Source organism: Ochotona curzoniae, unplaced genomic scaffold, assembly GCF_017591425.1.
Source record: "Ochotona curzoniae isolate NIBS_2020 unplaced genomic scaffold, NIBS_Ocur_1.0 contig_3622, whole genome shotgun sequence".
In the NCBI taxonomy this organism is placed as follows: domain Eukaryota; kingdom Metazoa; phylum Chordata; class Mammalia; order Lagomorpha; family Ochotonidae; genus Ochotona; species Ochotona curzoniae.
The window spans coordinates 14,237,531-14,265,319 of record NW_024465926.1 but is presented as its reverse complement, the minus strand read 5'-3'; the positions used below and the strand labels follow the sequence as shown (position 1 = coordinate 14,265,319).

General features: G+C 48.9%; 1 protein-coding gene and 1 long non-coding RNA gene across 4 annotated transcripts; one reads left to right on the top strand and one right to left on the bottom strand.

The window, feature by feature from the left end:
- Positions 1-606: 606 nt before the first annotated feature.
- On the top strand, positions 607-26,514 carry LOC121158011 (UPF0183 protein C16orf70). 2 transcript variants are annotated; one of them, XM_040982557.1, is made up of 16 exons: positions 607-862; positions 8,582-8,664; positions 11,951-12,034; positions 16,678-16,721; positions 18,244-18,323; positions 18,584-18,678; positions 19,246-19,343; positions 19,424-19,536; positions 22,960-23,093; positions 23,376-23,459; positions 24,453-24,535; positions 24,693-24,736; positions 25,146-25,189; positions 25,305-25,363; positions 25,879-25,951; positions 26,428-26,514. In XM_040982557.1, the coding sequence occupies exons 1-16, from the start codon at positions 799-801 to the stop codon at positions 26,512-26,514; spliced, it is 1,269 nt and encodes a 422-aa protein (XP_040838491.1). In that variant the 5' UTR covers positions 607-798. The 2 variants fall into 2 exon arrangements, with proteins under 2 accessions (XP_040838491.1, XP_040838492.1); XM_040982558.1 differs by lacking the exon at positions 11,951-12,034.
- LOC121158015 lies at positions 13,343-25,031 on the bottom strand. Of its 2 annotated transcripts, none has more exons than XR_005884129.1 (4): positions 24,674-25,031; positions 23,509-23,897; positions 22,867-23,082; positions 13,343-13,526 (listed from the first exon to the last, which is right to left on the bottom strand). It is a non-coding gene; the product is annotated as an uncharacterized LOC121158015 (long non-coding RNA). The 2 variants fall into 2 exon arrangements; XR_005884130.1 differs by lacking the exon at positions 13,343-13,526 and adding an exon at positions 16,064-16,861.
- Positions 26,515-27,789: the final 1,275 nt, after the last annotated feature.

Genomic DNA, 27,789 nt, shown 5'->3' with positions numbered 1-27,789 from the left:
CCCCCAAAATCTGCTAACAACCAGGTCTGGGTAAAGCCAAACCCAGGAGCCAGGAACTTCATCCAGGTCTCTCCTGGAGGTGGGAGAGTCAGGATCTAAGCCATGTATTTGGGCCCATGCCATCCCTGCGGGAAGCCCAGAAGGTATGCTCCTAGCTCCTGGCTTCACCCAGAGCTTGTTTCAGCGGCGATTGAACAGGGAAGAAGTCACTTCTGGGCAAGGAAACCAACAGCAGACAGTCCCTGCTCCCGCGGGGGTGAGGAGAGGCGGCGTGGTGCTATGCAACCTCACAATCTTCTGCCCCGCTGGGCCGGCTGTGTGTGAATGCAGGTGGGACGGATGTGCAAAGTGTGTAGCTGTGGTGTGTGTGTGTTGTAGGTGAGGTGCACCTCCTTGAGAAGACGTGGGAAACGTGTATACTGCGGTAGGCAGATGTAGGGACTCAACGAAGTACCCTACTGCACGCCGCCTGTCTCTAAGACTGCACATGCGCGACTCCGCCCGAAGCCCCGCCCCGCGCTGCCAACCCCGCCCCGCCGCACTTTACGGCTCGGCCGGCCGCTTTTACTGCAGTTGCTCCTCCGGCCTCCGCTGCTCCCGCCGGAGCTGTCGTGAGGTGAGTTGAGGTGTAGCGCTGGGCAGGGGCCGCCGCCGCCCGGCCAGAACTGCAGGAGGACAGCAGGGTCGCCTCGCGGGGCGGCGGGGACGGCGGGTCAGCAGCTGCCGCTTTGTGTCCTCAGCTCCAGTCCGGTGTGCGCTGCTGCAGGGAGGCCGCCCGGGGCCCGGCGAGCCGAATCAATGCTGGACCTGGAGGTGGTGCCTGAACGCTCTCTGGGGAACGAGCAATGGGAATTTACTCTGGGTGAGTCCGGGGTCCTCCGCCAGGACTGCCCTTGGGACCCTTCCCGCCTCCTGGGGCCCTCAGCTGTTCATGCCCGGGGCAGCCAGGACTCGATGCGGCCGTCAGTCGCTGCGCGGCTCTCGGGGCCTCCGCAGGGTCCTTCCAGGGGTTCGAGGGACGGCGGTGATAAAAGCTGCACGCCGCGAGCCCTTGCTTCGTGGCCGGCTCTGCTCCTCGGAACGCGGTCAGCTGGAGTAGTCCGCGCTCGGTCGGCCGGCGTTATCGGTCGTGTTGTTTTTCCCTTGCCCATTTGACGGAGCCTGTCTCCGCCCCCAATAAGCGGTGCATTTCCCATTTTTTGGAGAAATTAACATTTGGAGGTCTGGTCGAAGAAGTTGAGGAGTGTGTGTGTGAGGAACTTCTGACTTGTTTGCTTGCCTTCTGAAATGCGGCCGCTGTGATGGTGTCTTCCCAAACCCAGAGCTCAGCTGTGAGCCATAAAGGTTAAATGGAATGACAAGCTGGGGGGAGAGTAACCCATGGTTCCTAACCCATGGACTGGTGGCTTTGGGGTTCGCTGGCGCAGCTGGCTCCCCCCACCCTCTTCCTTCCACATCTTGATGTGTTAAGGCAGTTTGCCCTCAGAAACCCCAGTGTGTTTACTTGGATGTCACGGCTCTGAGAACAAGAGGGGGTGGGGAGCGGCCAGGGTGATGCTTGTTTGTGCAGGCCTGAACTTTTGTCCCTCTCGTGTGGGCTCTGGGACTGAGTCACGGCTCCTCTGGGTAATAGCTCATGCTTGCATGTTTCAAAGACCCATGTCTGCCGAGGCACAGACAACTGCCTGGAGAAACCTGGCCATGTGACTTGCTGGTAGGCCCCACGCGCAGGGCAGGAGAAAGACTGTTCTCTCAGAACTTAAGTCACTCCTGACAGAATTCTTGCTGTGGGGATGGGCTCTGTTGTGCTGTAAAGATCCAGAACCCCAGCCAGAAGCTTCATCTGGGTCTCCTGTGTGGGTGGCAGGGACCCAAGGACTTGCTTGGGCCGCCATCAGCTGTTTTTCCTAGGTCATTAGCAGGGAGCTGGGTAGGATGTGGAGCAGCTGGGACTGTAGGCAGTACTGCTGTGGGTTGCTGGCATGGCAGGTGTGCCTGCTGAGCTGCAAAGATAGCTCCTCATCTGGCTCCAGACTCCAGCTTCCTGGGAGTGCAAACCCTGGAAGGCAGCAGTAGTGACTCACTTAGGCTTCTACCTCCGGGGTTTCCAGACTTCAGCCATAGCCAGTTTGGGCCTTTGAAGAGTGAACTAGTGGATGGGAGGTCTTTTGGTCTGTTTGTCTCTTAAAAAATAGAAAATAATTAAAAGTTTAAAGGTGTATTTGAAAGACACAGTTATAGAGAGCAAGGGAGTGTTCTTCCATTTGCTAGTTCATGCCCCAAATGGCTGCAGTGACTGATGTTGGGTCAGACCAAAGCCAGCAACCAGGAGCTTTTTGCAGGTCTCCCATGTGGGTACAGGGGCCTAAGAACTTGGGCCACCTTCTGCTGTTTTCCCAGGTGCATTGGCAGGTAGCTGGATTGGAAGTGGAGCAGCTGGGACACAAACTACTTCCCATATGGGATGTTGGCATTGCAATGTGCCACAGTGCTGGCCTCTTATTAAAATTTTAAGTAGCAGGCCCAGCGCAATAGCCTAGTGGCTAAAAGCCTAGTCCTGCAAATGCTGGAATGCCATATGGGCGCTAGTTCATGTCCCAGCTGTTCCACTTCCCATCCAGCTCCCTGCCTGTGGCCTGGGAAAGCAGAAGATGGCCCAACACCTTGGGACCCTGCACCCCCATGGGAGACCCAGAAAAATCACCTAGCTCCTGGCTCCTAGCTTTGGATCAGCTCAGCTCTTGCCATTGTAGTCACTTAGGGAGTGAACCAGCAGATGGAAAATCTTTCACTCTGTATCTCCTTTTCTCTGTATATCTGCCTTTCCAATAAAAAATAAATCTTTAAGTTTTTTTTTTTTTCTTTTTAAGTAGCAGCGAAAAACTAAAGAACATTTCTGTACATTAGGTCCTGAGTTAAACTTTAGGGGAAAGCCTATACAGGGGCCTGTTGCTGATGCCTTAAGGGCTTTAAAATCATCTCTAAATGATGTCCACCTGAGACATAATAGTCATTAACTTCCCCACACTTAAAATGTTTCTTAAAGAAAAAGCTTCCTTTCTTTTTTTTTTTTAAAGATTTATTTTTATTATTTTTTCATTGGAAAGGCGGATATACAGAGAGGAGAGACAGAGAGGAAGATCTTCCGTCCGATGATTCACTCCCCAAGTGAGCGCAACGGGCCGATACTATGCCGATCCGAAGCCAGGAGCCTCTTCCGGGTCTCCCACGCGGGTGCAGGGTCCCAAAGCTTTGGGCTGTCCTCGACTGCCTTCCCAGGCCACAGGCAGGGAGCTGGAAGGGAAGCGGGGCTGCCGGGATTAGAACCGGTGCCCATATGGGATCCCGGGCGTGCAAGGTGAGGACCTTTAACCACTTGCGCCACCGCGCCGGGCCCAAAAGCTTCCTTTCTTATCCCCAAGACATTCAACCTGCTTTTGGGTCAGCTGGCTAGTGGTAGGTCTGGGAGATGACCTGCTTTAGGAGTGCAGGCAGTCGTCATCTCTTGTCCGCACAGCCCTGAAAGGTAGGCCTTGTTCCCGCCATCTGCTAGGCTCAGACATGGGCATGACAGACAAGTTGCTGAATCCTGATTTCCGCTTCCCTTTTTGAGGAGGGGCTCAGCTTTGTCAGCACCGTTATTAGAGTCTGTGCAGATTCAGATGTATCGGGACCTTGCAGTAGTCCGTCCGCCTGGCATCATGGTAGAAAGCTGCATCAGCTTCTTGGCTGCCTTCCTGGTCTTGGTGTGATGTTGAGATGAAGGAACTGCCAGCACTACAGGAAAACCGAGATTAGGCCAAGTGTCTGGAAGCGTCCTTAATGGTTTGACCAGTGGTAAAGTGCAAATGTGAGTATTTGGGGGAATGACACTTGAGGGCTGCATAACGTGGAGGCTTCTCAGTCTGTTTTTGAAAATGGCCAGGTTCCAGCACGGTAGCCTAGTGGCTAAAGTACTTACCTTGCATTCACCAGGATCCCATATTAGCACCAGTTCTAATCCCGACTGCCCCACTTCCCATCCAGTTCCCTGCTTGTGGCCTGGGAAAGCAGTCGAGGACGGCCCAAAACCTTGGGACCCTGTGCCCACGTGGGAGACCTGGAAGAGGCTCCTGGCTCCTGGCTTTGGATTGGCTCAGCTTGGCCGTTGTGGCCACTTGGGTAGTGAATCATCGGATGGAAGATCTTTCCCTCTCTTTCTCCCCTCCCCTGTGTATATCTGACTTTCCAATAAAAAGAAAGAAATCTTTTTAAAAAAATAGTCAAAAAAGGTGTATTTGAAGAAAATGACCTCCTTGAGATTACCTTCTGCAGAAACTGAAGGTTTACTGTTTCAAAGCCGACATTTACCACCAGGAGCTCTGCTCACAAACATGAGAAAGTGATACGATTGGTCTTGTGCCTGGAAGAACTGAGTTTAGTCATAAGGAGGGCTTACAGAAATAGTTCTTTCTGTTATAGTAAAGTACAGGATGAACAGGGCCCTGTGGACCCTGGGAGCTTGTTGGGAGGTCCTAGCAGGGGAGCACAGCTACTCATAGGCCCTTGACCAAAGAGTGGTCCTCCTCTAGCAGGGTTGGCCGTCCTCGTCAACTGAGCACAAAGCTTCAGGAGGGACACACATGGAGTAGTGAGGGAGGAAGCGGACTCTGCCTAGCCAGCCAGATCACCCCCGCATATGCATATGGCACTGAGAAGAGGGAAAGGGACTTGATCCAACCTGGGGGGTTCAGTTAAGTTTATAGGGAAGGAGAGTGCAAAAACAGTGGGAAGGAAGGGCCGGTGGTGTGTACAGGGAACAGCAAACCATTTGGTGTCTATATTTGGAGCTTGATGAACTGGTGGAAGAAGAAAATTTCCCAGGCTCCAGGTTACATTGGATTGTAGCTGATTGGTACCCTATCAGGGCCTGTCTGGATTCAGTGGGAAAGAGCATACCCTCATTGTGGGCACTGTTTGAGGTAGGAAGAGCAGTTTGGAGACTAGCTTTGGAGAGATGGGAAAGAGGAATCTAGATACCTCTGGCCTGAGACTGGGTGGATGTTAGAAGTCGTAAACAAAAACTTGAATGCAAAGATGACGAGGTCACTTTTTAATCTGTGAGCTTTTATTTGCCCTTAGATGTTTACACAAAACACTTTGAAGGGTGAGTCAGAAACTGGGTGGTTGACTGAGAGATGCACTGAAGAAATACAGCTTATGGTAGAGATATGGGCCCCTCAGAGGAACAGGAGGAGAGAGATGAGTGCTGGTGAGAGATGAGGGACTCCCCAAGGGTGAGGGAGGTCACAGGCTGCAGTGGTGTAAGATCTCAGGGCTCTGCCTCAGGGCTTGGATTCCCAGGTGACCCTGGCCACCTGCAAGTATGCCTGGCATGCTGACTGGGCAGCAATGGTAGACAGGCAAGTCCCTGCCTTCTAAGCAGGTACTGTTATGCCAGGCCCTATTTGCAGTCAGGGAAGTGAGTTGTGAGCCAAGACATGAACCTTGAGAAGCAGCCAGCTATGGGAAGAACATGGCGACAGCAGCAGCCGGTGCTAGTGCAAAGCTGCAGAGGGAAAGAGCTTGACATATAATAAAGTGGTGAGCACTGGGAAGAGAGATGGACATGATCCAGAATGTTTGGGAACTTCAGGTCGTGGTGTAGTATTTGGATCTTGTTCGATGTAATGGGAAGCCACTGGAAGGTTATAAGCAGTTGACTGATGAGATTTGTAGGAAATAGGTTAGTGTGGTTTAGAAGGCTGATGGCTCTGTTGGAGCAGGGGCAGCACTTCCCTTTCTGTGCTGTTGAGCACTCGGTCCCTTGGGTGGCCTCTTGTAACCCTCCTTTACCACTGCCTGCATGTTAATCGTGCACTCTGGCTGCTTTGCTTCCTTTGAGCGTGTTTCCATGGATAACTCAGAATCTAAATGATATAGCGAGACAAGGACTTGGGTGTGGTTAAGTGGAAAAGAACCCTCTGAAGACACAAGTTGGCACCACGTGGATTAGAAAAGCCGGTGGCCTTTCTTTCCTGGCACCTGAGCTTATCCATTTTCCAGGAGTGGTACAGATTCCCTTTGGAGAGACCCTGCAGATGTTCTTTTAGGCTGAGTGATGTATTCACTTGTCCGTGTGTGTGTGTGTGTGTGTTTAGGATTTATTTTATTTGAAAGACAGATCAGTAGAGAGAGTAGAACAAATAAATCTTCAATCCACTGGTTTACTCCACAAGGGGACCCCACAGCGACTTGGACTGTATTTACTGATTTACTGATTTACTCCCCAAATAGCCCCCATACCCACACGGTTGGGCTGATCTTAAGCCAGAGCTTCTTCCAGGTCTCATGTGGTGCAGGGACCCAAGCAGTTGAGCTGCCTCCACACCTTCCCAGGCACACTAGCAGGAAGTTGAATTGGAAATGAAATAGCCAGGTCTCAACCTGGTCCCCATATGGGATGCTGGCACCACAAATAGAGGCCGAATCTACTAGGCCACAATGTCAGCCCTAAGTTGTTCACATTAACAAACTTTTTAAAGCCTGTACTGTTATGCCAGATCCTATGCTATAGAAAACTGAAAATTTAATACAATAAGCTAGCCTGTGATCCCCTTAAATTTGGTTCAACTTAAGAATGGGGAGGCAGGCACTGTGGCACAGAGGGTTAAGCCGAGATTCCCACATAGTACTTCCCAGTGCCTAGTTCCAGTCCTAGCTGCTCCACTTCTGATCCACGTTTCTGCTACTGCATCCTCGAGACAACAGGTGATGACTCATTTGCTTGGACCCTGGACACCTACATAGAGAACTTAATGGAATTCTTGGCTATATTTCTTCTATTTTATTTATATAAAGGTTTATTTATTTATCTTGGAAAGTCAAATTTACAGAAAGGAGAGACAAAGATCTTCTGCCCACTGGTTCACTCACCAAGTAGCCACAATTGCCAGAGCTGAGCCAATCTGAAGCCAGGAACCTGGAGCTTCTCCCAGGTCTCCTATGTGGATGCAGAACTCAAGAATTTGGGCCATCTTCCACTGCCATAATCAGGGAACTGGATTAAAAATGGAACAGCTGGGACTTGAACCAGTGCCTGTATGGGATTCTGGCACTGCAGGTGGAGGTTTAACACTACCATGCCACAGATCCAACCCCACAAATTTTTTTTTTTAATATTTGATATGTCGTTGGGATCTGACTTAAGAAATATGCTTAAATCTGCTTATAATGGGCCATGAATTAAAATCCCAGTTTTAAGAGTTAAATTTCTGTGGATTTTCAAGCAGGAATCCAGTTTAAGTTCTTTATAAAGTCAAGTGATTCCAATAGATGTGATTTCAAAATTTTAGTTTTTAGGAATATTTTTTTGAGAGGTGAGAGATAATGTATCTTATATCGCTGGTTCACTCCCCAGCTGCCACCCACAACAATCAGCAGTGGGCCAGGCTGAAGCCAGGAGCCGGGGTCTCTTTAGGGTGACAGGGTCCCAGATGCTTGAGCCATCATGAGCTGGATGGGAAGCAGAGATGGGAATTGGTCCCAGGCGCACTGATTTGGGATGCAGGTTCTCAAAGCAGCAGTTTAAGATGCTCGCTCTTTTTTTTTTTTTTAAAGATTTATTTTTATTATTTTTTTATTGGAAAGGCGGATATACAGAGAGGAGAGACAGAGAGGAAGATCTTCCATCTGATGATTCACTCCCCAAGTGAGCGCAAGGGGTAGATACTATGCCGATCCGAAGCCAGGAGCCTCTTCTGGGTCTCCCACGCGGGTGCAGGTTCCCAAAGCTTTGGGTTGTCCTCGACTGCTTTCCCAGGCCACAGGCAGGGAGCTGGAAGGGAAGCGGGGCTGCCGGGATTAGAACCGGCGCCCATATGGGATCCCGGGCGTGCAAGGCGAGGACCTTAACCACTTGCGCCACCACGCCGGGCCCTAAGATGCTCTTTCACAATACCTGTCTCAATTTTGAAACTTTTTCGATGGGCCCTTACAAGTCATGTGCTCTCAACAGGTCCTCATTTATGCAATAAGGAGACATAATGCCACAGAGGAAAAGAAAGGACATGCCCCAGGTCATAAGTAATCTGGCAGAGTGAGGGCTGGGTCCGTGGTCTCCCAGTCAAGAAATAATGGACACAGACCTGCATTCCCAGGAATCCTTCAGGCGCTCCCCTCCTGACTGTCCCCTCAGTGCTTGTTGCTCTCCTTTGTCTAGCTCTGCTTCTCCTTGAACCTTTCTAAGCTTTAGTAGTACCACCCTATGGGGGTCCTCCCATCCCACGGAAGAAATCACCCAACACTTGAGAGAGAGTCTCTGAGGCGCTTTATTCCGATCTTCCGTTCTGTTATGCTGGCGCCCCTCCCCCCCCAAGGCCCCCCCCCCCCCCCGCCGCTTATCTGTCAAACCTGTCCAATCAGCTTAAAGATAACCAAGGCAGACCAATCAGGGCAAAGGGCCAACCACAAGGCAGGAAATTGTCAGTGCCCCCAACACCACCCTTCCTTGGGCTCCCCTGCAGGGCTTAGTGCCCACACAGAGGTAGCTGTCAGAATGGATAGCCTAAGTAATCACACAGGTATTCCTGTTTTATTTCAGGCATGCCTCTGGCTCAGGCAGTAGCCATTCTTCAGAAGCACTGTCGCATCATCAAAAATGTCCAGGTTCTCTACAGTGAACAGGTGAGTGGTGGCTAAAGTTTCTTAAACTCAGTAATTGTCACCTCCAAAAGTGTTGTGACTATTCTCGATTATCTGGTGCTGCTGGGTTTGGAACAACAGTAACAATTGGACCAGTTTTGTCTGTCTTGACTTACCTACTGGCCCTTAGAAACTTCTGAAGTCACCTGGTCCTCTAGTGTGCTTGCCATCACTTGCCTCTTCTGCTTTGCTGGTTAGTTTGTGCTCAGGATTACTGTAGGGGCAGGCATTGTCTTGTGACATGGACCCAGCTTCTGACTGACCTTTCTGCTGCCATATCTGGGAAAGCAGCAGATGATGGGCACCTGGCTGGCCACACGGGAGACCCAGCAGGGGTTCCTGGCAGTTGGGTCCAGCACAAACTGGTGCAGACGTTTGGAGAGTGAACCAGAAGATCTCTTGAGGTTTTTCTGTCAACTCTACCTTTCAGATAAACAGATATTTTTAGGAAGGATTGTTGTGGTACAGATTGCTAGCTGGCAGAGCATACCAGACTGAAAAGTAGTGCATATAGCCTTGTCACTGGATGTCTCCCACTCGCAGTTGCTCGCTACTGAGCTGTGAAGCACAGTTTGTCTGTGACAGGCTGCTTGCCATGCAGAGCAACCCATATGTCACAAGCTTCAAGAGATCATGTTGAGCCTGCAGAGACTCAAGGATATCCTCGATGGATTTTCTGACTCACAGGGTAATGGTCTGATGGTTTCAGGACCACATGTTCCAATTAATTTCCAATCCTAAAGCAACTGATAGCTCATTTTTAACAAGAGTTTTGCACAAGATAGGTGGGTAACCTTTCTGTGACGCTTCCTGCTTTGGCCGAGAGTAGAATCAGAATCGGAATCGGACCTGTTACTTATACTCAGAACTTTCACTGGGCAGTCCTGTATGTTTTTGCCAGTATGGTGAGCCATTCTGTCAGGCATCTTTCTGAGAGGAGGGGTGCTCGCTCTCCAAGCAGGGGTGTAGGTATTTATGCAGGGTGCCTGCAATAGGACGGATTCACAGGTGTTCCCAAGGGGTTCTTTGAAACAGTACTAATGTGGTTTCTCATTTATAGTGAAGGGTAGATGGTTGATTTTTCACCTTGCTCTCAGTTCAACTGTAGCCTAATCCAGCTATCACTATTAGGCCATGGGGAAACTATCTCACATTTAAACACAAAAGAGGGAGACAAGCATAAGACACCTGCAACCCCTGTCAGAAAGCTTCAATTTTAGCGTCAGCTCTGTTTCTGATTCTCCTCCCTGCTAATGCGGACTCTGGGAGGCAGCACTGATGGCTCAAGTAGGTAAGTTCCAGCTATACATGTGGGAGGCCCAGGTTGAGTTGCTAGCTTCTGACTAGGCCTAGCCTGGTCTATTCAGTTGATGCATGGGGGCAGTGCAAAGGCAGATGAGAGTTCAACAGCTGGTTTTTGTCTCTTTATTCCTTTCAAGTAAATAATTTTTTTAAAAGACTTCTTTTTTTTTTTTTTTTATTGGAAAGTCAGATATACACAAAGGAGAGGCAGAGAGGAAGATCTTCTGTCTGATGATTCACTCCGCAAGTGAAGCCAGGAGCCTCTTCTGGGTCTCCCATGCAGGTGCAGGGTCCCAGTGCCTAGGGCTGTCCTCAATTGCTTTCCCAGGCCACAAGCAGGGAGCTGGATGGGAAGCAGTACCGCCAGGATTAGAACTGGTACCCATATAGGGTCCTGGCACGTGGAAGGCAAGAACTTTTAGTACCAGGCCCTCAAATCAGTATTTCCAATAAAAAAATGACTTTGCAATAAAAAGAAATATTAATTTGAGAATGATTTGATTTTGAAAATTGTGTAGTAATAGTATTTGAGAGAGTATAGGAAAACCAAGATCCTCCCTGCATTCTTCCTCCAAGCAAAAATCTGAAGGAACTAAAGTGTTGCCTTATCTTGTTTGCATCTGGAATGAGCCTGTCCAAAATAGAACTTTGTGTCTGGGTTGAGAGTAGGTAGCCCAGTGTGGAGGTTCACTGTTCTGTTACCTTGCTTGAGACCTCATGGCTTAGACACTCACACAGATGTACTGGAAAATTTTAACGTCTTTCTAGTTTTTACCAGTCATGTTCTTGCTACCTCTGGAAGGCCAGTGACGCAGAAGAGCAAACAGTCTGAGCTAATCTTCTAAAGCTCTTGGGAGCAAATTTCTTGGTGAGGCCTGTATTGGCAATAGCATCTGGCTTTAATGCCCAGGTTTCTGTCCTCCATCATCTACCTGTCTACCTCGAGAAGCTCCATAAAGAAACTAATGTAAATCCTCTGGGCACCTGTGTGCTACTTTTGAGAAGACCAGAAATGTGGATGCTTGGTGTTTTTTTCTTGTGCTACTGCACAGACTCGGTCAGCACTGAGGAGTCTTCAGTCATTGAATCCTTGAAATGTTGACTGACTGGACAGCTACCGAGGAGTGCTGTGTGCCAGCTGCTGTCCTGGTGCATTCTGACCTACTGTCTCTGTCCGCAAAACAGCTTGAAGGAAAGAGATGAAGGTGTGCCTGTGAGGAAACCAAAGCTGAGAGAAGTTTGTGAGAGTCCCCAGAGGTCACCAGGATTCTGTTCCCTGCTCTGTGCTGCTGCTCCCTTTTCCCCAGGATTCAGGAGAAAATGCAGAGCTGTGACCAGTTCTTAGGCGCGGTGATCGGGTCTTAGGTGCAGCTCTCTAGGAAGAGCATGTGTGATGTGGAGTGGTGGTAAGCGGGCAGAGAGAAGGAGAAAGAGTGCAGTCTCGTGTATGACCGTGTCAAGAAGTATTTTTGTTACAGAACTTAGCCTAAAGTGTTCAGAGTAAACTGTGTGCCATGCAGAGAACAAGGAGCTTGGTGAATGAGTGTGGCTTCAGCTGATGTGCAGAAGCCTTGTCTGCTGAGTCTAGGCCGTGGGCTTTTCACATATCCTGCATCCTCACTGACTGCTCTGCAGGTTTGATGGCAGCAGACTCAAGTCTGTGAACCCTGGAGCCCAAAAGACAGTGACCTATATGCTAATGGCGTTGTCCTTTTCACCCAGGCATTTAGACTGAAGCCTGGGAAAAAGAGGGTTTTTGCACCCACTGTCATAAAGCAGAAGTGCAGGCTGGAAGTACACTTCACATTTTTTTTTCTGGCTTCCAAACTTCATTAGCTTGGGGCGGTGGGGAGGGACTGCCCGCAATTAGGTATTCCCTGTGCATTGCATTTATACAGTAAGGCTTTTTAGTAGATGCTGGTGAAGAAATCAGTGGTTCAAAGTGTGTTTTATTTTTGTTTTGCAGTCTCCTTTAAGCCACGACCTCATTCTTAACCTGACTCAGGATGGGATCAAACTACTGTTTGATGCTTTCAATCAGAGACTTAAGGTAACTATAATAACAACTAATGTTTCATTTCCAGCTGAGCCAGTTTTTCTGGTTGGTACATGCTGTTGTGAAATGTTTCATAAACTTGTAAGTTGCTATGGCCATCCTTGGTTTAGAGACCATCACAGTGTAGGGACGAGGTTCTGCATGATTCTCTGATAGGTTGGGGTTATTTGAAAGGGGCTAGGACAGCAAGGTCCAAGTTGTGCCGACACCCTACATGAGCACTGCTCGGCATCCTGGCTGTTCCACTGCCAAGCTAGCTCCCTGGAGAAAGCAGTAAAAAATGGCCCAAGTACTTAGGTCCCTGCTGTGCACACGGGAGACCTGGATGACACTTCTGGCTCCTAACTTTGGTCTAGCTTGTCCCCAACCACGGAGGCCATTTGGGAAGTGATGTAGCACATACAAGGTCTTGGTTTTTCTCTGTAGCTGTTTCAAGTACATAAACCTTTTTTAAAAAATAAATTAAAAAAAAAAAAAAGGCTAGGAAAGGCTGCCATCTTACGCTCTGGAATAAGAGTGTTAAGATATGTTTAAGGGCCAGTGTTGCACTGTAGGCTAAGCCTCTGTCTGGGACACTGGCATTCCCATATGGGCACTGGTTCTAGTTCTGGATGTTGCATTTCCAATCCAGTTCTCTACGCATCTTACTTTAAAAAAAAATGTGGAACATGCTATGGAGAACGCGTTTTGGTTTTGAATAGGAAAATTAAGACTAGCTGAGTATCTGGCATAGGTTGCCCTTAAGCTGTATTTAAGTATTAAAAACATGGGACCTACCTACAGAATTAGACCAATCAACTATAAATCAAGTTTTTATATCTTGTTTCTTAAACTTCATTCTTGTGTCATCGTGGCTTGGGAGATAGGAAATGAAACTCCTTAGAAGGTTGGAGCTTGGACTTGATGCCACCAGCAACAAGTTGATCCTTTAACCTACTTGAGGAAATGTAAACAAGTATGCTGGGATTCATGGCTGCCTTAATTGGCATTCAGATGTAGTTTGCCTAACACCTGTTCAGTCCCGGATGTTTTGAATATAGTTACATGGGCCCTGGCATCCCAGGAAGGTCATGTGATGCCAAGCTCATGCCTCAGAGTCACAAGGCTGACTGTTGGACTCCAGGCAGTAGTGTAGTAGAGCCATTGTTTTGGTTAGGTTGGGTAGCCTTTCTGAAAAAAGAATCGAGTACTTCCCCATTCTCAGCAGCCTGTCACAAGAAGCTGAAGAGTGAAATAGCACAGGGGAAAATCGAGGGATGCCATGAGAACCTCCTGTCACCAGTGCGAAAGGGCACAGGATAAGCTTCAGTGTAACATCATAGATTAGGGGACCACTAACCTAATAACACAACTACCCTTCACAGATAGTTCTTGAGGGACGGGCTTGGTGAGCCAGGTCAGCCATTGTCTGGGATGCTTGTGTCAGAGTCCCTGGGTTCAAGTCCTGGCTCCATTTTCCATTCTTGTTTCCAAGCCAGTTCACACCCTGGAAGGGAGCAAATCAGGGCTCAATAGTAGGATCCTTGCCACCCACATGGGGGATCTGCATTGAGCTCCTGGCTTTGATCAGGGCCAGCCTGGGCTATTGCAGGCGTTTGGGGAGTAAGCCAGTCAATAGATCAGTACCTGTGTCTGTATGCTAGTCCTTTTGTTTTCCTTTCAAATAAATCAAAATAAGCCTAGTTTTAACATATATATGTACTTTTAAATTTCACTCTTTACAATTTAATTCGAAAGGCAGCTTTTTAAAAGTTTGTTTACTTTTATTGGAAAGTCATTTACAGAGAGGAGAAACAGAAAGACCTTCTCTCCGCTGGTTTGCTCCCCAAGTGACCACAATGGCAAGAGCTGAGCCGATCCTAAGCCAGAAACTTCTTCTGAGTCTCCCACATGGGTGCAGGGTCCCAAGGCATTGGACCATCCTCTGTTACTTTCCCAGGCCACAGGCAGGCAGCTGGATGGGAAGTGGAGCAGCTGGGACACAAACCGGTGCCTTATAGGATCCCAGCGCATGCAAGGTGAAGATTACCCACTAAGCCATCTCTCTGGGCCCAAAAGTGAGATTTACAGAAAAAGGAGAGACAGAGAGGTCTTCCTTCTGCTGGTTTATTCCCCAGATGGCCACATGGCCAGAGCTGAGCTGATCTGAAGCCAGGAGCTGAAACAGAAGTGGAGCAACCAGGACATGAACTAGTGCTGGTATGGGATGCTGGTGCTTACACACATAGGATTAGCTTGCTATGCAACTATAGTAGCCCCTTATCTATCCATATGTGTTTATTTTAACTGTTGACTGGTAGGTGACAATGACAAGGGGGAATGTTATGGAGGCCTGCCCCACAGGGTAGATGGCAGATTTATCTTTCTGGGCTCATTGGCTGATTGTCAGCTGTAGGGTTAGCAGCTGGGGAGGCAGAGTAGCTACGAGCAGAGCTCTGAAGATGGAAGCCCTCTGCAAGCACAAAGCCCTGGCCTCAGTGAAATGATGTGCCAGCTGGGCATTCAGAAGAGGATACTGTCTCCTCCTGTACCTGTGGGGGGTTTTTGTTTAGATTTATTTTTATTGCAAAGTCAGATACATAAGAGTGAGCAGGAGAGATAGAGGAAGATATTCCATCTGATGGTTCACTCCCCAAGCGGCGGCACCAGCTAGAGCTGAGCTGATCCAGAACCAGGAGCTCTTCCAGGTCTCCCACGCTCGTGCAGGGTCCCAAGGCTTTTGGGCCGTCCTCTACTGCTTTCCCAGGCCACAAGCAGGGAGCTGGATGGGAAGCAGAGCTGTCAGGATATGAACCAGTGCTCATATGAGATCCTGGCACATTCAAGGCAAAGACTCTAGCCATTGGGCCACCACGCTGTGCCCTCCTGTACCTATTTTTATGCTTGCAAGCTTCACATTGCCCTAACTAGCTTCACAGCAGGCAGATTTGCCTGATGTGCATGTAGCACCTTCCCTGTGCAAACCAGTGAGTCAGATGTACGAGTGAAATGTACAGCCAGGTGGGAAGGAAAGGGTTGGCTTGCTTAGGGGCTGTGCCAGCCCGGCAGATGGAGCAGGGCTTTCCAGAAAATAGGATTAAAACAGTTACAGAATAATCAGAATCCAACTTGATTCATTGTTATTATCTCTAAACAAAGTTAGACACAGGGTCTGAGACCCAAAAGTATCTTCTTAAATATTTAACATTTATGTGTAGTGAACACTTAAAAATCCTGCTTTCTGTTATATTTAAGATTTATTTATTTGAAATTGCTACAGAGAAAGAGATTTCCCATCCTCTAGTTTACTCCCCAAGTAGCTACATTGGCTGGGCTGGACCAGGCTGAAGCCAGGAGCCTGGAGCTCCATCCAGATCTCCCAAGTGTGTGACAGGGTTCCAAGGACTTTGCATTCTTCCACTGCTTTCCAGGCACATTTCCAGGGAGCTGGATCAGAAGTGGAGCAGGTGGTACTCAGATCAGCTCTCATATGGGATGCTGGCATCACAGGTGCTCTCCTAACCCACTACACCAGGCCCCTCTGTTCTGTTTCATAGAGAAATGTTCATATAGTACATTAATATCTGTAGACGTTCCTATTGTGCAGTGGAACCCCAACTTTTTTATCCCAATCTATAACTTAGTACCCATTAAATTAACCTTCCCCTTTTTCCTGCCAAGCCTCTGTTGACCTTTATAGTTTAACTTTCATATGATCATCTTTTTAGACACACAGTAAGGGACATCATGCAGTACTTATCTTTCTGTGCCTGGCTGATTTCACCTAACATAACAACCTCCAGTTACATCCATGTTATTGCAAATGACAAGATTTCTTCCTTTTCTGTGGCTAATATTCAGTTATGTAAATGCATCTTGGCATTTCATCTGAGGCTGAACCCAGTAAAAAGCAAACTTTGTGGCCAGCATTGTGGTACTGCGTGTGAAGCCACCTCCTGCACCGCCAGCATCCCATGTGAACTCTGGTTCAAGTCCTAGTTGCACCATTTTCAATCCAGCTCCCTGCTGTTGTGCCTGGTAAAGCAACACAAGATGACCCAAGTGTCGGGACAAGTAATCTTGGTGACATTTAAAAAACTGGGAAAGATATAGATGCGGATGAAATGAGAGAGTGAATGTTTTATTAAAAAAGAAAAAAAACTTCACAAGGGTCTTGAGGTTCATCAGATGGTTTCAACCATATGCTTCTTAGGGACATGACCAAACACACATGTAGCCTGAGCCAGTATTGTACCCTATTTTCTTGCAAGATAGAACTGTCCCTCCATATTTTTATTTTGTGAGGAAAATAAACTTTTATAAGCTGTTTTTAAAAGGAACTAGATTTGAGTTTTTATAATATATCAAAGTATGGAGTAGAAGGAATGGGCTCTGCATTCAGAGCCTTGGGGCTGCGTGCGTCTGTTTCTCTGGAAAATGTTGCTGCCCTGGGTGAGAGGGGTTGGGAGAGTGTCACCCAGTACAATTCAGCTGGGGACTGGCTACCCAGGCCTGATCCATGTGCAGTCCACTGGGAGAAATAAGGGTAGCAGAGTTGGAGAGTGTTTTTCCCATAAATGTACTATTTATACCATAAATATCTGTTCAGTTTTGTTTGTCATCAAACTAATTAACAACTCAAGCTTTTTTTTTTTAAGGTGATTGAAGTATATGACTTGACTAAAGTGAAGTTAAAATACTGGTGAGTCTTCTTTCCCACTGTCCACTTGATACAGAGAAGCCTTATCCACTGCCTTTGTTACATTAGCAAGGCTCCCACGTGCAGCAGCCCAGGAATTGCAGCCGTGCGTCCTGAGGCAACCTTCAAGCCTGCTCAGTTCCCTGGTGGAAGAGAAGTAAAACTTCATAAGGATCTGCTGTGTTAAATACTTCACATGTGTCTTTCTGATGTAACCCCAACAAAACAGGGCCTCAGTTCAAAGGCGGTGTGACAGACTGAGTCACATGCCATTCCTTACACAGCCTCTTCTAGCAACTTTTTTCCAAATATTTTTATGAGCAGCAAAGGTGGGTCAGATCACATGCCTGACTTCAAAGTCTGTCTATGCTAAAGAGAACAGCAAAGACCATCATGGTAGAGCTGAAGGCTGCCCTTTAGATGAAAATGGGGATGACCTGTACAATCCAGGAATTTGGGGCCCCTACTAATGTGAGGTAGTATGTTAATATCTAGAATAGTTTTTTGAGTTAGCCTCTCCTTTTGTAACAAAAGCGTGAAGAGGTTGGGATTCTGGGGCACCTTAGGCAGCTCTTGTTCACAGAAGGGTGGAGAAGCAAACGTGCAGTAGCTCCTGCAGACTCAAGTTTCTGGTCACTTTACTGTCTCAAGGTCTGGCTTTCTCCTCTCTGCCCTTTTGTTCATTGTCAGTAGTGTCTTTAGAAGTCCAGGAGAACTGATTCTGTCTCAGCTTCATAGTAACTGAGCTTATCCTCTTATTTCAAAGTTGTTTCATTAGGGGCTGGCATTTGGCATACCTGTAAGGCCATGACCAGCACACACTCATCCCATTCAGAATGCCTGGGTTTGGGTCTGCGCTCCACTCCCCTTTCCAGCTTCTTGGTTAATGTGCACCCCAGGAGGCAGCAGTTGCTGGTTGGCTTGGGTATTTGGATACTGCCACCCGCAAGGGAGACCCTGTTTGAGTGGTTGGTTTTTTATTGTTTTTTGTTTGTTTGCTTTTGAGCTCAACACCACAGTGTTTTATTTCCAGGGTGTGGGGACAGGGATAGGTGGGCTGTTCAGCCCTTCTTGGTGGCTACCTTGAGCATGGCGGCCAGCACACTGCTCAGCTCCTCACGTTTCCTCTTGGCACGGATGTGCGTGCCCACCCTCTTCTTGATGAACTTGAGTGCCCATTTGTCCTTGGAGACCTTGAGCAACTCCATAGTGCAACACTCAGGAGGTGAAGCCACACACTCCCAGATCATGCCCTACACAAACTTGGCGTGCTTGGTCAGCTGCCTGTGGTGCTAGCTGTGCCTCAGCTTGCTCATGTTCTTCATTACCTTGTGGCCTTTATTGAGGCCTGTGGCCATGGGATAACACACAGCATGGCTGCTGCTCTGCACCAGAGCCTGAGCAGGAGGGCCCTGGTGAGTTCTTAACTCTTGGCTTTAGCTTGACCCCAATCCAAGAAGTTACAGACTTTTGGGAAGTGAACCAGCAAATGAGAGACGTTTTTCTCTCTCTTCCTGTTTTGCAGTGGAGTACATTTCAATTCTCAAGCCATAGCTCCTACTATTGAACAGATTGACCAATCTTTTGGCGCAACCCATCCTGGAGGTAAGCCAAGTTCCTTTGTTTCCATTGGATACCAGTGGCAGCCAACTGCAATAAAATCAGCACCTCACCCTACTTCTGAAGGTGGACTCCTGTAGGATTTGGGGGTTGGTACTAGGGTGTGAAGGAAAGTTCTTTCTTGTACCTAGTAGTTCAACTTAGAATTGGGGCCCCACATGAGGTACTGCTGTTTGTCAGGTTGCTTTATGTCAGCGGTTTCAGAAACTCAACAGCTATACTGTTTTCTTCTCCCCACTCCACAGTGTACAACTCCGCTGAGCAGCTCTTTCACCTCAACTTCAGAGGACTGTCCTTCTCTTTTCAATTAGACTCCTGGACTGAGGCTCCCAAGTATGAGGTCAGCCCTTCCTATCCCTTGGTGTGGGACAGCAGGCAGTGCCATGAGGGAGGAGAAACTGGCTAGGCAGCCTTGTTTGGCTTCCTTGTCTTTGGGTTTTTAAGGGGCCTAAAGTGGTAGCGTAGGCTGGACAGGAAGAGCAAGACCCAATGGGCATCCCCAGGAAGAAGGTATTTCCTGCTTACTGGGCTCATTTTTTTAGGGGTAAACCCAGTTAGGTGTCATGTTAAAGCTCATACTCACTGTGGTTTTCTTAGTGGCTAAGAATTTGGAGATTTCGTTTGCTGTGTTTTCAGTTATGTGTAGCTTTTAGTAAACACTCCATTTGTCTCCAGGCAATAATATAGTTTTTAAAAGACTTACATGTTCTATTAAGAAATCATCTTTATATTATTTCCTGATGAAGAAAACAAGTAAAATTAAAGATGTTTGGGATGAGTTTATTGAACAACCCAGAGCCAAGTTTGACTGTGTGCTTTGACCTGACCAGTTTTCAAGGACCATGAGGTTGGAGGGGGACCAGACCCTAGTCGCATGGCCTGCAAGGTACTTCTTGTCTGTTTACAGCCCAATTTTGCCCATGGTCTAGCTTCCCTCCAAATACCCCATGGAGCAACTGTAAAGCGAATGTACATCTACAGTGGAAACAGCCTCCAGGACACCAAGTAAGTGTGAGGAGCACGCTGACGCCACGGGTTCCCTGGGAGGGAGGACCAAGCGTCTGCTCACTGGATGCTGTCTCCAGGGCTCCCGTGATGCCCCTGAGCTGTTTCCTGGGCAATGTCTATGCCGAAAGTGTAGATGTTCTTCGAGATGGAACTGGACCTTCAGGCTTACGACTTCGCCTACTTGCTGCAGGTCAGTTACTGACACTGAGGGGGGTAGATTCCCCATTTAACCATTTTGAGACATTCTAAAACTCTGTGCTTAGAGGAAGGTGTTAGTCCATTCAGACGTCTATAATAGAAGACCTTAAACTGTGGGGCTTATAAACAATAGAAATGTATCACAGCTATGGAGGGTGGAAAACCCCAGATGAAGACTTTGAGAGATTTAGTATCTGCTAAGGTTATTTAGGTCAGTTACAGAGAGAAGAAGAGACAGAGGCAGAGCTCTCTTCCATTTGCTGGTTCACTTGCCAAGTGACCACCACCAGCCAAGGCTGAACCAGGAGCTTCATCCAGGTCTCCCTGTGGGTGTAGGAGCCTAAGCATTTGGCCCATCTCCACTGCCTTTTCCAGACCATCAGCAGGAAACTGATGTGGACTGGAAATGTAGCAGCAGGAACATGGAATCTACGCCCATATGAGGTACCAGTGTAGCAGGCAGCAGCTTTACCCATTATGTTGGCTCCAAGGGCCTGCTTTTTTATTTTAAATGTAATGAAAGTTACAGAAAGGGAGATGGAGAGAGAGATCTTCCCTTGTGGTTCACCCCCCAAATGGCCACAATAGCTGGAGCCAGACTGCTCCAAAGCCAGGAGACAAGAGCTCCTTCTGGGTCTCCCATATTAGGTACAGTTGCCCAAGCACTTGGGCCATCCTCCTCTGCTTTCCCAGATGTATTAGCAGGGAGCTGGATTACCAGTGCCTATATGGGATGCCAGCACTGAAAGTGGCAACTTCACCCAATGCTATAGTGCCAGCACAGTGGGGCCCCTGAACATTGAATATTAGGAAAAAAAAAAAAAAAGGAAAAGAAAAAATCTATTGTAGAAGGTGCCTGCAGGGCCTGGCACAGTGTCTAAATCCTCATCTTGCATGTGCCAGGATCAAACTTGGGTACTGATTTGTGTCCCAAATGCTACATTTTCCCTTCCAGCACCCTGCTTGTGTCAGGAAATAATGGCCCAGGGTCTTGGGACCCTGCATCTGTGTCAGAGATCCAGAAGAAGCTCCTGGCTCCTGGCTTCAGATCCACTTAGCTCCAGCTATTGTGACCACTTGGGGAGTTAACCAGCGGAGAAAAGATCTTTCTCCCTGTGTCTCTGGCTGCTGCCTGCTATGCCGGCATCCCATATGGGAGGTGGTTTGGGTCCTGGCTGCTGCATGGGCAAGACAACTCTGCTGATGACTGAAGGCATTGTAGGATAGCCCAGGTTCTTGGTGCCCTGAACTCGCATAAGAGACCAAGAAGAAGCTCTTATCCCCTGGCTTTGGCTTGACCTCATCCTGGTCATTGCAGCCATTTGGGGAGTGAACCAGCAGGTGGAGGATCTTGTTTCTTCCTCCCTGAGTCTCCTTTTAAAACAAGTTAAAGGTACTGGTGGAGCAGCTGTCATTGGCCATGCCACATTTGAGTACTTGAATTTGATGCCCACCTCCAGCCTCCTGTTAGTGGCAGACCTTGAAATGCAACATTGTCTTCCTGTCCCATCTTTGAGACACCTGGATTAAATTCCTGGCTCCTGGCTATAGCTTAACCCAGTCTGGGCTATGGCAAGCATTATTTTAGAAAATTCTTTCCTTTTATTTGAAAGGTATATAATCGATCTCATCTACAGGTTCACTACTGAACTAGGCCAAAGCTAGAAGCCCAAAACACCATCCCAGTCTCCCATGTGGAAGGCTCGAGTACTTAGAGCCATCATCTGCTGTACATTAGCAGGAAGCTGGACAGAAGGGAAGTAGCCGGATCTCAAACTAGGCACTCCACTACAGGACATAGACATTCCAAGTAGCCACTATGCAAAACAACAACCACTAAATATTTTTTAAGACATTGGAGGAGCCAGCACAATGGCTCAACTAGTGTAGCCTTCACCTATAAGCCCCAGGATCCCATATGGGGAGTAGGTTCATGTCCTGGCTGCTCCACTTCCCATTCAGTTCCCTATTTATGGCTTGGGAAAGCAGTGGAGGATGGCCCAAGTCCTTAGACCCCTGTTCCCATTGGGAGAACTGTAAGAAGCTCCTGGCTTCAGATCAACTCAGCTCTGACCATCAGGGCTACCTGAGTAGTGAACCAGTGGGTGGAAGATTTTTTCCTGTCTCTCCTCTATAGTGTGCTTTTCCAGTTTAAATAAATAAGGCTGTGGCATAGGCCGGCACTGTGGGTTAAACTGCTTTCTGCAATACCAGCATTGCCGTATCTGTGCTGGTTTGTGTTTTCTCTGCTAACATGCGTGGAAAAGCCTAAGTGTTTGGGCCATGTAGGAAGTCAACCAGCAGATGAAGGAACTCTGGCCTTCAGTCTTCAAATGAGTAAATGAAGTCTTAAAAAAAAGTCTCCCCTCAACAGTAGCCTCCAGGTTAGAAATATCTTAAAATGTGGTCTTCTAATAAAGGCAAAACAAGAACTACTTGAAGGAGTGTTGTGAGATGCTTATTTAAGATTTATTATATTTATATGAAAGGCAAAAGACAGATCTTCCAATGCCTGGTTCATTCTCCTAAGTGGCAGTAAAGCCCAAGGTTGGACTAGACCAATGCCAGGAGCTTATTCCAGGTCTCCCAAATGGGCGCAGAGGTCCAAGCACTCGGGCTGTCCTTGCTGCTTTTCCAGGGACATTAGCAAGGACCTGGATAGGAAGTGAAGCCTCCAAGATTCAAACCGGCACCCATATAGGATGCCTGTGTGGCAGGCCATAGCACAGGCCGCAGGGGTGGTGCATTTCAAGTGTTTTTTTTAGTGAGAATTGAGATTTGGTAGCAAAATCAAACAGTTTTTGGTTTTCGGTTTTTAAATAGAAATGCAATAGGTTTTTTTTGATTTTGTGTGTGTGGTTTTTGCTTGGTTTTGTTTGTTTGTTTGTTGTTTTTAATGGAAAGGTAGATTTACAGAAAGAAGAGACGATCTTCCATCCACTGGTTCACTCCCCAGATGGCTGGTTATGAAGGTGTGTTAATCATCACAAGTGACAGCAAGGGAGCCTGTTGAGTTTGGGAGTCACAGCAGGTTCTGGCTGCCACCCTGTACCACACACTCCCAGGAGCTGCACATCACACCGCCCCCACTGTCCGTAGAGCAGCACTTACTGTGCAGATGGCGCCTCACAGGGTTATCCAATCTTACCTTGACTGAGGCTTTCCTTTGGCAGGCACCAGGGTCTCAGTGAACCCATTTCTTCCATAAGAAGTGTGCCTACAGTGATGCTTTTAACATGTCTTGGTTCCCAGGATGTTTTATCGAAGACACACTCTAGAAAACCACACTAAAGTTGTCTCCTAAAACAGAAGGTAGTCTCACCTGGGCAGGTTACAAGCCAAGTATCCTCTGCAGTCCCAGTGCCTGGGGCTCCGGGGTCCCCAGTCCTGACAGTCCATCCCTTCTTCTCCGCAGGTTGTGGCCCCGGCCTGTTAGCAGATGCCAAGATGCGGGTGTTTGAACGTTCAGTATATTTTGGCGATTCCTGCCAAGATGTTCTTAGCATGCTTGGCTCTCCACACAAAGTCTTCTATAAATCTGAAGACAAGGTAGGGGGATGTGTTTACAGAATGAACAGGCTGTAAATGTGAGACTACTATATCAACGTTTGCTGTGCTTCCCTTAAAACCTATTCTACTTAAAGTTGGTAATGAAGTAATGGAAAATTCGGCCTCTGCCCCTGCCTATTGTGCCTGCCTTTGCTGGACCAAGCCCCTCATCTGTGGCAGCTGATGCCTGCATTCTTGCTTGCAGCTGAAAGTTCTACAAAGAATTTGTCAAAACTGCATTAAGGAGTTGGACTTTAATTCAATATTAATTTTTCCCAACAGATGAAAATTCATTCTCCTTCCCCTCATAAGCAAGTTCCCTCTAAGTGCAATGACTACTTTTTTAACTACTTCACTCTTGGAGTGGTGAGTTGCAGTTTCATTTGCGCGGGGTGGGCAAGGGGTGTTAGCATACCTGTGTGCTCGTGTGTGGCAGCAGCCAGGCTTGGGCCACAGTGAACTGATGGCTTTGCCCCTTGACCTTTCCTGCCTCTGGAAGGCTGAGAAATACAGGCTCCCTGCTGTGTCATGACTTCTTTTCTGAGGGAAAACATGGAGACTCCAGAAAGCAGGTTATCATAGAGCACCAGAGTCTAGAAAAGACCCGGGGTATTTTTAGTGGCCCACTCCAGGGGCAGCACAGCGGACTTGGGGTGCCAGATGGAGCCAGGGGTCAGTATCACTGCTGCTGGGCAGCACACGTGGATGAGAAATGATTGGGGCAGCAGTGTACTAGCAAGAACTGTCGCAGGGCTGGCTGGAGTACAGGTCCTCTAAGCGCTGGGTCTTCTAGGTTCCAAGTTCCTGAGGCAGTGAGGGTTAGGTGACAGAGAGGGAGACCCGTGAGTAGCCAGGAGGGGTTGGTGAATGGCTGTGGGACATATACTCCTATGGGCAGCATGGTACTGCTGTAAGGGACCTGTGTGCCTGACCCAGTGACAGCTGATGACAGGCAAGATGGAGAGATGGAGGGACACAGCCCCAGTAACACTCATCTATTTACTAGGTCAGGGCAGAATCCTAGGTAACCCTGTACTTGCGGACCAGGACAGAACATGCAACTGCAAAGAGATAGAAGGGTGTCCAGTGGCCAATGCCGAGTCTAGAGCCAACCCTTTCTGAGAGATCAGGCTGGAGTTTCACTCCCACGGAGGGCTGGCAGGAAAGCTTTCACCTTTTACTTTCCAGGGAGTGTAGCCCCTGTGTCTGCCTGAACTAGCAATAGTTGGGTCCTCTGCCCACTGAAAATGTCCAGTTGGGGCTTCTTGGCCTGGGGTACTCTTGTGAATAAGACCTTGGAAAGAGCCCAGTCCTGCCTCAGGGACATTTCCAACTTAAGCACCTTGTTTTCTATCCCAGGACATCCTGTTTGATGCAAATACACACAAAGTGAAGAAATTTGTCCTACATACCAATTACCCTGGACACTATAACTTCAACATGTAAGTAGTGTCTTAGGAAGAAGCCTTGGGCTGAAAAACCCCAGGAAAGCGCAATTTATTTGCCCTGAATTCCTGCATTCCCAGGGGCTGGGTTGGGAAGCAGCAGTGCCCAGGCTTCCCAGGAAGTCTTGCCCTTACCTCTTTGCCTTTTCTGTAGCTATCACCGCTGTGAGTTCAAGATCCCACTGGCCATAAAGAAAGGTGAGCAGTGAGTGCCCTGGGGGTAAGGAGGGTGCTTGTGACTCAGTTTCCCACTCCTACCCCGAATCCCCAGGGGAGAGCCTCTGCCTACCTGCTTCCGTAGCCGCCACCTCATCTGCAGACTGCTCCGTTCTTGGAGGCCCCAGAGGGCCTTTCCTGGGGTTGCGGCACTGCTGTCCTCAGGAGGTGGAGGAGCATTTCCTGGGATAACCCTCCAGTGCTCACCACCCATGCTGAGTGCCCTCTATTCCCTGCCAACTCATGTGGCCCACACGGGCTGACCGCTCTGCACCCCCGAGCTCCAGCTGGCCTTCGTTGCTCCTTATGCACTGCAGCCTGTGCGACGGTCAGACCTAGGGCTGGGCCAGTCACCAACTCACCCTGTGTGCTTTTTTTTTTTTTTTTTCAGAAAATGCAGACGATCAGACAGAAACGTGCACAACCTATAGCAAGGTGAGAGCCTATTTTCTTGACAGAGCCTGAGAATGTGGCGGGCATGAACCTGCAGACAGTACGAGGCCGTGTTGTCTGGGTCATCACCAGCTAACCCCTATGCTCTGTCTCACAGTGGGACAACATCCAGGAGCTCCTGGGTCACCCTGTGGAAAAGCCTGTTGTCCTGCACAGGTGAGTGCCAAGCTGTGGTTACACTCTGTCCCATCCCTCCCATCCCAGAGAGCTCAGGAAAGCCTGGCAGTGGTACTGCATGGATGTTACAGAAGCTTCTAGTATTGCAACAAGCATACTTCCTGCCCAGCCTGAGAGCCAGCTATTCTGTGTGTTTGTGGCAAAGAAATGGCCACATGAGACAGTTCCTGTCACCTGATCTCCAGGTATAGGGGCCCCCTAGTTAAAAAGAGAGGTTACCACCTTGCTGGCTGCCGAGGCTCTCATCAAAGCCCCACCTGCTGTGGCCTTCCTGACTTCTCACACTCTAGTTCCACGGTAATTCTGTGCCCCGTCAGGCTCCGTACAGTTCTGAATGAAGCCATCCTTACCTTAGCAGCGCCCTCTGTGGGAGACATATACCCACCGCTATGAGCAACCACTGGCCTGCAACCCACATCCCAAAAGGAACTGGTTTCCCTCCCTGCTTGACCTTGCCCTCAATCTGCCCCTGTAACTCTGGCTTCTCACCTCAGGTCCTCCTCTCCGAACAACACCAACCCATTTGGCTCCACATTCTGCTTCGGCCTTCAGCGTATGATCTTTGAGGTAAGTCCTGGAGGCCTAGATATTAACTGCTAAAAGGTGAGGGGATTTGTGGTCCTCACAGGGGCAGGCCAGCAACTGAGGGCAGATGAATCTTTCCCCAGCAGGCACTGGCTGTTTGAGTATGGGGCCTCCCCTGTGTCCAGCAAGGGGGAACCACAGGACAAGTGAGACCCAGCACTGTCAGGTTGGGGGGGATTTACTATGGCCAGGCATCTCGGGAGATCCCAAACTTGGGGGAAAAGTGGGTGGCCCATTTTCTCTCTGGATGCTATGCCTTCAGCAGGCCCTTAACAGTCCCAGAAGGACTGGCCTGTAGTGAAGGAACAAGTGAGTTCCTGGGCAGAGCAGCCCCCAGGTGTTAGTGGGCCAGGAAGCCCAGCCTCTGTGTGTAGGTGGACTGATCCCACCGCCTCTAAGCCCCGTGCCTGCATCCCCTCACTGTGCCTCTGACCCACTGCCCATTCTCATACCACCAGGTCATGCAGAACAACCACATTGCCTCAGTGACTCTGTACGGCCCCCCTAGGCCCGGTGCCCACCTGAGGACAGCTGAGCTCCCCTAAGGACATCACCCCTTGCCTCTCTGCCCTGTGGAAGGGCGCAGCGCTTCCTGCTCAACAGGCCTCTGTGCCACACCATGGGCTTCCTCAGACGCTTTGCCAGCTGCTGTGCCATTCGGAGGGGGCTCGGGCTAGGTGTGCCGCATAGGATGAGGATTCCAGATGCGCCTCGGTCTGTCTTCAGCCTGCTGGTGCCAGCAGGGGACCCCAACTGCAAAGAGCAGCACAGACTGAGCTTCGATTCCTGCCCTGGGAGCTCCTGACTAGCACGCCAGGAGGCAGGATGTGTCCACACCTGCCCCACCCACGTTGGGGAAACTCGGGGCTCTTTCTATAGCTGAGGACACAGGGGCCCAGCATGAGGACAGGGTCCTGCCTCTGGCCCCACGTTGCCATATGACTGTAAAAGCAGGCAGGTAGTGCGTGTCCATTGTCCTTGGTTGCCACATTTGCACTACATCCACTTTCATTACTTGATGAGCTGACTTTGGCCAGGTGGCCCACTGCCCTTTTCCTTTCTTGCACGCTCTCCCTGCCAGGCTCAGTAGGCGCAGCCAGCTGGTTGAAGTACAGCTTTCTGCCACTGAGGCCTGTGCCCAGGCCTGGCCCCCACGCCTTGGAGCCAACTTTCAAGGCCCCTATTCCTCCGCTCCGCCCCAGCCCGGCTGCAGGGCTGTGCATCTCCATCCTGCTTGCCTCTTTTCTTTCATGCCAAAGTTTTAGCCAAAGACATCTTCCTTGTGTTGTTGCAGCATCTGTACCGCCCTGTGGGCCGACTCCCTGCCCCAGTCGTGGGCACTGTCCCCTCATCATGGGTCTTGCTGATGGAAAGTAGCATAGTGCTTTAAGAATATTAACCTTTTGAAAAGAAATAAGAAATGTATAATTTTATCCCATTTTTAATATTTTGGTCTAGCAACTTGTGATACATAGATGAATTTTGTGAGTTTTTCAAATGTGTGTACAGATTTTTGTAAATATGACTTTTGTAATTAACTCATGTACAGCTTCATCCTGTATAGTTCAGTGAAGGTGCAGGGGACCTGCCCCAGGCACCTGTCCGGTTCCTTGGCCCACAGCCAGCTCACGTGGCGCTCCTGTGACTGGTGTCTCCCCACATGGACTGTGGCCAGGACCATCCCCATCCTTCTGAAAAAGGGGGAGCCTTCCTCACTCCTGCCCGCAGTCCCTCTCCAATAAAGCACTTGAGCCCTCAGCAGCGGCCTGCCGCATGCTGTTGCTGTGTTTGTACTAAAATAAGTGGGGTGTTGGGCTTTC